We start from the raw sequence: 8,271 nt of genomic DNA on the forward strand, positions 1-8,271 counted from the left end.
TCATACAGGATGTTTTGCTCTGAATGCTCTGTTAGTTGCTCACACTGAGAAAATCTCCATCGTATCAAGCACATTTGATTTGTTATTAACCCCTAAAAGTATAGTCTCAAAGTAAGAGAAAAAAAAGAAAAAATCTGCCTGTACAAACTATCTCACCATGATGCTTTAAGACATATTAAAAATTGAAAGGAATTTTGCCCCCAAGGACTTGAAACACTCCTGTTCAAACATCTATTTCATTACAAAACGAGCAGACTGAACCAGTCAAAGAGACAATGATTTGGGTTGGAGACGTACTGTTTCTAATGAGTGTTCAGCAGTGTTGCGAGTCCTTAGGAGGAAATTTTTTTAAACTCAGAATCTCGTTTTGTACATTGATTGTTGGTTTCTTGAGAGAAGACACTAAAATTAAGAAAAATGACACTTGATTCTAGAAAACGTTGGAAACAAGTTAAGTATCTTTTGGAAAGGAGTCATTGTTAGATAAGATATTTAGGACTCAACAAGAAAAACTGATAAAATGTGTATTTTATGGTGCATATGTTTTCCACACACAGCGTTCATCCCTCTGCTTCTCCCCTTTAAAAGACATGTTTCATATTATTCAAGGCAACAGGACGCATTGTATAAATAGAAAATATTTATTTTGTGGTGCATAAATACAGTGGTGTTTACATGGTTGATTGATAAAGTTGAACAGAGAATGTACCACTGTATATTATAATCAATCTTCAGTTCGGTGGGATAAACAGAGGTGCGGGAAGTGTTCAGGTTGAATAAAACAATACCACACTGTAAAAATACACTATTACACGTGAGAACAAAATATATTCTCAAGATCCAGGATCCAAAACTCAGGTCAACACTGATTTGTGGTTGGTTTCCATGTTTGTGTTTAGTGGTCATATATGGTCACCTGAAAAATGCTTGGAGTGGTGAAAAGACAAAAAGACAAAACAAAACATTCAAAATATAAGTAAAACACAGATTCATCAGCACATTTTACTTCAAGTATTTTTTTTTTTTATACTATATTGATTTGTCTCTGCATTTGACCCATCCCTGTGTATAGGGAGCAGTGGGCTGCCAATGACAGGCACCCGGAGAGCCTGGGGTTCAGTGTATTGCTCAGGTACACTTCCACACGTCCCAGTCAAGGATCGAACCTTTGACCTTGCGGTTTCCAGACAACCCTCTTAACCCAGTGAGCCATGGTCACCCCATTATTAAAAAATGTAATCATTATTATTAGCAGTGTTGTTGGAGCATATTTTTTTTTAATGGCATAATTGGTGAATTGATTTTAATTTTAAGTCACAATAAAATTATATTTTATAAAGTTTTAAAGGGCCATTAAAAATCTGAAAAGTAACAACTGCATGATGAATTGATCTTGTATTTATTTGACTTAAGCAAAAAAGATGAACAGAAGTGAAAGTTCCTCAACATTGTACTTAAAGTACAAAGAACATGTATACTTTCCACTGCAGGTGATAAATTACTTGAAAAATACCTGATAATATCCACATCTGCATAAGTTTGTGAACATGTCATATTGATGTTTGTGCGAACAGAAAATCAGTTCACTTCTGTAGAAATCACACTGTGCTCGACTCTCGACTCGACTCTTGTTGATTCAAAATGAACCGCTGATTAACACAACGAGTCCTAAAATAAATCCTGCTGCGCTCAGTCCGATCATGTCCACATCCTCTTGTGATCTGAAGCTAACAGTCGTCACTTTGCAGCATGGACAGGAAGAAGTTGCACACACTGGCCCACGAGCTGCTGCAGTTCTCCTCGGCTGTTTCCCGGTGGTTCGCGCGCCTTGTGCAGGCTGTCGGTCCGGCCGGAGGCGCAGCGGTGGAGATGGAGTGAGGCGGCAGCGGCTTGGTAGTCTCCGGTTCTCCGGACTGAGCGGAGACGACGGAGCTGGAGTCTAGCTTTAAGTGCGCGTTCCGAGGCGCGCGCTTGCACATGCCAATCCTTACCAGCGCGTGGTCGTCACTACACACGTTGTCTTGCAGCCTTCTGAACGCTCTGGCCACCTGTTTCCAGAAGCCCTTGGTGTTGGACTGGTAGGCCGGGCAGCTCTGCGGTTTGGCGTTGTATTCGCACCTCAGATCGGTGACTCCGCCTTTGACGCGCGCCTCCCGGTCCTCGCATATCACAGACAGCCTGACGGTGTCCCTGACGTCTTTCGCCCGCCACGTGCACTGCATCTTGTCCTTGATGGAGAACTTTCCTCTCGCTACGGGCTTGTTCCCGCTCCTCTGCCCTCTGACGGGGGCTGGGGTCCCGGTCTGTTCCGCTCCTCGGTTCTTATTGCGCGCACCACAGGACAGAGAGACCTGCTGCCCGAGGAAGGCCAACAGCAACCAGGGAGCGAAAGTCTTCAGCATCAACATATTCTCTTTTGGCAGACAATGTATTATTATCTGAAAGTTAAAAAAAAAGAGGTTCAGTGCCTCAGTGATGGAAATAATCAGGTCATCGGGCACAAAACTGTGTTTAATGAGTTAAAGGCTGTTAATAGAAAATATAAATCCACATGATCTCTAATGACATCCAGGAAAATGAAAAAATATATATTATATTTTGAATTTACAGTAAATAAACTTCTTTATTAAACGATTTTGCGTCAATCTGGTAACTATTACGCATTGAAAATGAGCAATGAAAACTTGACTCCTGAGCCTGTGGTTATTTTAAAGACACCTGTGGCAGGTGAGGAGGCCGCACTATTCTACTCCACAGACTGAACATGCAAGACAGTCAAAACACCGACTCCAACTTACCGAAAACTACGAGGGTTGCTGTGCGTAAAGCTGCTTCCTGTGGCTCTCCAAGATCTCGCACATGGCTTTTATTCATAAATGCTGCGACACGCCCACCATTCCCGCCCAACAACACACACACACACACCTCGATTGAGGAAAAACAAGGGAAAAGGGAATGTGTTTTGTTCTGGCCCGACCTGACGTGTCCAAACTGAACTCCCGCCATTAACAGAGTTTAGATCGAGATCAAAGAGATTGTTAATTCAGGCTGATTATTGCGTGTCTGCACATAGTGGATGTATTCTAAATAACTTTAAGGTTATACATTATAACCCCAACACGCGCACGCACATTCTTGGAGGCTCGACTGAGACTCTGACTTTCCACCAATCCGCTGCTGCACTCAACCACAAGGAGGTCCTCTCTTTCAACTTCAGGCCATGTGGCTTGACTTGGGTCATCACAGCAAAAGACTCGAGGTAACAATAGGCTACAATCTTTAGGATAAAGTACAAACAGTGGTAATTAAAAATGATTGAAGAATATCTTTCTTATGTAAAAAATAAACCAAACAAATATAATACACATTGTTTCACTTTAAGTCATTTGCTGTCATTTACTGTAAAATCTGCTGTCACATATAGTCCATTTTACTCTTAATTAACATAATCTACTGGCTGCATTATCCGTGAGAGGTCCATCGTTTGGGCCCAGGCGTCAAAGCTCCAAGAGCAGGAATACTTGGCTTTCGGAATGTATAGCTTCAATTGACTCTAATTACTATTAACTCTGATTGGACATTCACATAGAAGACGGCACATTTTCCCTTTAATTAACATAACAGAAATGGTTAAATTCAAGGCCTTACACAGTATTGAAAACAGTTAAATACACTGTTTAGACACATTTGATGCGGACATTGACCACATTGTTACTTTTACCTTCCTTTGTTCTGTCTTACTGTTATCTATCAAACAGTAACAGATTCACCAGATGTCAGCTCCCTCTCTCCCCATAAACCCCCAGTTGGTTCCTCCTTTGATCTCCTGACATTAACTCGGTGAGCTCCTTCATGAACTCATCAGAAGTCAGACGAAGTCTTCATCTGTCGTTGGCAGCCTCTCGTTCATTAATCACTGCTGATGTCTTGCAGACTTTCTGTCTAACACCTTTTAAACTGTCCTTCCTCCACATGCATGTTTTCCCTTTTTTTTAAAGCACAAACTGAGCGATAAGCCCGTCTCTCTCATCATTTTGTCAATTCCACAAAGTCGAATGCTGCCTGGAAGCCAAAATACAAGAAAAATAACACAGGCGCCTGTAAAAATGTACAGATATTTAGTGATAAACACTCAAAATGAACAGTTAAATGTTGTGAAAAATGTATTGTTTCACTTTTGATTCACACAAACGGAAGAGAATGTAAGAAGTGTAATGTATGACAGTCTATTTGCATATGAAGTGAAGTGTAAAGAAGTGTTGTATGTCTAGAGACATTTATGGGACTCTGTGAACTTTCAACCGCTTCCTCAGCTTGTCTCTCCATGATTTATATATATTAATGAAGTTATGTTACTATAAATAAAACACACACAGAGACTCTCGCCTAAACAACTGATGTTATAGTATATAGAGAGCAGCAGCCAGCCGTGGTTCAAGAGACCGTATCTTACCTGGAACACAGGTGTGACTAATGTCATTAACGACGACTCCAGTCAGGTGTTCCAGTTCAATCAATCATCAATGCGGTGAAAAAAAGGCATCTCGAAGATGTGTCTAAACGCTGTATCTAACCATAGTCGTGTTATTTTAAGGCTTTCTTTTGCCTTATGTTTTGATGCTTTTAATGGTTTTATGTGAAGCACTTTGAATTGCCTTGTTGTTGAAATGTGCTTTACAAATAAACTTGCCTTGCTCGATCTGTAGACATCTTTGATTCCAGTGGTTGATTCTCTCCAGTTATAATTATGTTAAATTATGAAACCACATCCTAAGAAACCTAAACTTTATTTGTTGAAGACAATATATCTGGACACTTTCCTATAGCAGTCTCTCCCTTTTTAAAGATTTCAAACTAACAGGGCCTTTTGCTCTTAGGTGGGTCCTCCCTCTCGTAGAAATCGGAATTTGTTTGTTCATGTCATTGGCCAAGCAAAATATTTTTGCTAACAAAATGACAAGAGACAAGAAATTGGGTTGAAAATCAAGTTATTGAAGGATGTAAGGACACAAAAATAAAGCTACTTGAATGTAAATTGATGCAAATAGCACAGTAGTAGAAAACAAGGTTCAATAAAACAAAGCTACTATATGCAGATTAAACTCCTATGTTTGTTCTTAGTTTCTCAACATTGAATAGAAGGAACTGCACACTAAATTATACATTCATAACTTTGTATTTTGTATAATAAATGTGGTGCATTTGATGCTGTGAAGTTGACCTACACATCAGATTACAGCACACCACTGATCCTACGAAGCAGTTTATGAATCCACTACGCCCGGTCATCATGTTTCATTCCTGGAATGACGCAGCTGCTGCAGGTACAGAAGGAACAAAGACATCGTGGTAACAAGGAAGGAGCCATATAAAGGCTCACATGGGCACAAGTCCAACCAACCATCTCACAGGTTACAGTTGCTTCTCACTGAGTCACTGTGTCAGTAGTAGTGGAGGTTAAGTTTATGTAAACAGTAGTAGGGAAGCTATGTGTGTGTGTGCGTGTGTGTGTGTGTGTGTGTGTGTGTGTGAGTGTGGGTGTGTGTGCCTCTCTGCACTCAGCAGCACCATCTTGTGGTCATCAGAAGTCCAGCACCTCCTCACCGCGACTGAATAACAGTAAATACATGTGGTGGAAAGTAACTACATTTCTTCAAGTACTACATTGCAATTCTGAGATACATGTACTTTACTTGAGTTTTCCCCTTTCATACTACTTTATACTTCTGCTCCACTTCTTCTCAGAGAATTAAAAAAAAACTTTTACTCCAATACTTTTATCCGATAGCATTTACATCGAGATTTGACATTAAGAAACACGATAAACCTTAAAAACACAACATATTGCTTAAGATTGTAGTGATTACCAATTATGTGGCTTATAGCCCTTTAAAGTATTCTGGGTGTTTCAGAGGTCAATGTGTTTTTAGCATTTTCCCTCTAAACTTCTCAAAAGGTTTCATTTAAATAACTGTTCAAGGACTTAAGAGGTAAAAAAAATCTAATATTTTACCAAAATAAAGAATAAAAGATTAGAGAAAAGACCCCTCAGTTTTAAAACTAGCTGAACCTCAATCAGCAACAACAGTCAAATGCTGCTTATGTGCAAGTATTTTTTACTTTTAATACTTAGATACATTTTACTGCTCATACTTCTGTACTTTTACTTGATATGAGGTTGGACGCAGGACATTTACTTAGTAGTTTTACTTCAGTAAAGGATCCGAGTGCGTCTTTTAACTCTGAAGTAGTAGAAAATGTTGAGAGTTTGTCGTGACTGACGCATTGTTGTAGGTATAAGTCATGTAAAAAAAAAAAAGTAGCTCCACTCACTGTGATGAGTGAAAGCGAGTGTGTGTGTGTTGTGCAGCCACACTCGTTTCCTCTCACACAGACCCCCTCTGTTCCCGCACACGACAGCTCTTAAGACCCAATTCATCAGCTCATACAAAGAAGTGTTTAGCTTTACTCAGACGGCCTGTGTGTTATCTTTACTGCAGTCTGTGTGTCCACGCTGCAGACATGTTGTTACAGCCGGCGACGAAGAGCAACAAGGACTTCTTTTGAATGAGTGAGTGTGACAACTTGCAGCAGAAGAAACGAAAGAAGAGAGATCTCCACTCTGACTTTATTCTCTTTACCTTCACATGTTGGAACATTTATGTGACATTTTACATCATATACAAACAAAAATCACATGCCTGCCATATTTTCCCTTTTGCCTTGCTGTGTGTTTTACAGATTTAAAAAGAATGACATGTACACTACATGACAGGACAAGCAGTCATCCACGAACCGTACACAAGTGTAGGTTGAGTGTTTTTGGCTCAGCTCGTATAAGATGGTGCAAAATCACTTCAGAGGCTCCCACACAGGTCGAAGATAGTCGAGAGGAGTTCTGGCGCTGGTGTTTCCAGCCTGAAACAAGGAAAGATTAGTGTTTTTTTGTGATTAATTTGAGATCAAGTTAGTTTCTCTTATGAATATGAAGGCTGCACTGAGATACGTTGCTCCATAAACTGGGTTTAGGATTCATATTTTACATTTTTCTATCATTACTAATGCTTTTTGGATTTGTAGTGGTTTTCAGTTTAATCCATCCACACAACAACAACCATGCATTTTTGTCTTTCTCTCACTTTTTATTCTAACATTTCCAGCCGCACTCTTACTAAACTTCATCTCTGACTGTTCTGTTCTTCATCTTCACTTTTCACCCACCTGTGTCTGCAGCATCGCCTCAGTTTTGGAACCAGCTGATGAAGTAGGTGCAGACGCCGTGGAAGCTCTTCCAGCAGTGCTCGGAGGCGACGCGGGAGGCTTTGGACTCAGGCTGCTCTGTGGGACGAGTAGTGGTCTTCCCAGGCTTGGGGGTAGCTTTCTTGGTCTGGGGGCCCTTGCCTGGCTGGGGCTTGACGGGCTGCTGCTGGGGCTTGACAGTTTTAGGAGTATTGGCGGGCTTGTTCTGGGCTGGCACAACAGGTTTACGCGGCTCCTGGACAGGCTTGGAGGGCTTGGTGCTGGATGTCTTGGGCCAGGATGCCAGGAAGGTAATCTGGGCCTCGTCTGGGTATTTCTTGCACATGGCTGGGCGGTAGACTTTGGGTCCCTGGCAGGCGTGGCTCAGCTTTCTCATGTCCCACATAATCTGGGTGAAGTAGTGGCGAGGGTTGAGGTTGTAGGCGCGGCACAAGTTGGGTTTGCCCTGGAAGTCGCAGTAGTAGGAGCGTCCTGGGGTCTGGCCCTGGCTCGGACCTTTGCAGGAGACACGCAGGCGAGTATAGTCCCCGGCTCCAGACACCACCATGGTGCAGGAGTCTTTGGCCTTGGTGCTGAATCTGATGGGCTCATCCCAGACGCTGCGTTGCTGCTGCTGCTGCTGCTGCTGCTGCTGCTGCTGCCTGTCGTTACTGCTGTTGTTGGTCTGAGCGCTTGACACACAAACAGCTGCTGCCAGAAACAGCAGCGCCACTCTCATCTTGGATCTCATGGCGGCGTTTGGTGTGTCAGTGACGGATGAACGAGGGTATGGGATGATGCGTATGTATCCTCACAGAAGGTTGAGGTGTGCAAGGGTTGAACACGTCTGTGCGGGACTTTATATTGCTGAAGCTCACAAAGAAGGTATTATTCAGGTGAGATGAAGGCCTCAAACTCCTCCTCCGGCTCTGACCCCCCTCTCCCTCACACCACACACACACACACACACACACACGACCACATGAAGCCTGTGTGGCATCAAAACTAAAAAGTGATGGATGAGATGGAAGG

At 42.1% G+C, this 8,271-nt stretch overlaps 2 protein-coding genes across 2 annotated transcripts; both read right to left on the reverse strand.

Annotated features, from left to right (window-relative positions):
- Positions 1 to 1,727: 1,727 nt before the first annotated feature.
- On the reverse strand, positions 1,728 to 2,864 carry LOC142949957 (fibroblast growth factor-binding protein 1-like). Its single transcript, XM_076091855.1, has 2 exons — positions 2,799 to 2,864; positions 1,728 to 2,438 (listed from the first exon to the last, which is right to left on the reverse strand). The coding sequence occupies exon 2, from the start codon at positions 2,406 to 2,408 to the stop codon at positions 1,728 to 1,730; it is 681 nt and encodes a 226-aa protein (XP_075947970.1). The 5' UTR covers positions 2,409 to 2,438; positions 2,799 to 2,864.
- A 4,376-nt stretch (positions 2,865 to 7,240) lies between these two features.
- fgfbp2b (fibroblast growth factor binding protein 2b) lies at positions 7,241 to 7,990 on the reverse strand. The gene has a single exon (XM_076091849.1). The coding sequence runs from the start codon at positions 7,988 to 7,990 to the stop codon at positions 7,241 to 7,243; it is 750 nt and encodes a 249-aa protein (XP_075947964.1).
- Between the last annotated feature and the right edge of the window lie 281 nt (positions 7,991 to 8,271).

The sequence above is a fragment of the Anarhichas minor genome, unplaced genomic scaffold, assembly GCF_050575085.1.
Source record: "Anarhichas minor isolate MPS153535 unplaced genomic scaffold, ASM5057508v1 ptg000014l, whole genome shotgun sequence".
NCBI lineage: Eukaryota > Metazoa > Chordata > Actinopteri > Perciformes > Anarhichadidae > Anarhichas > Anarhichas minor.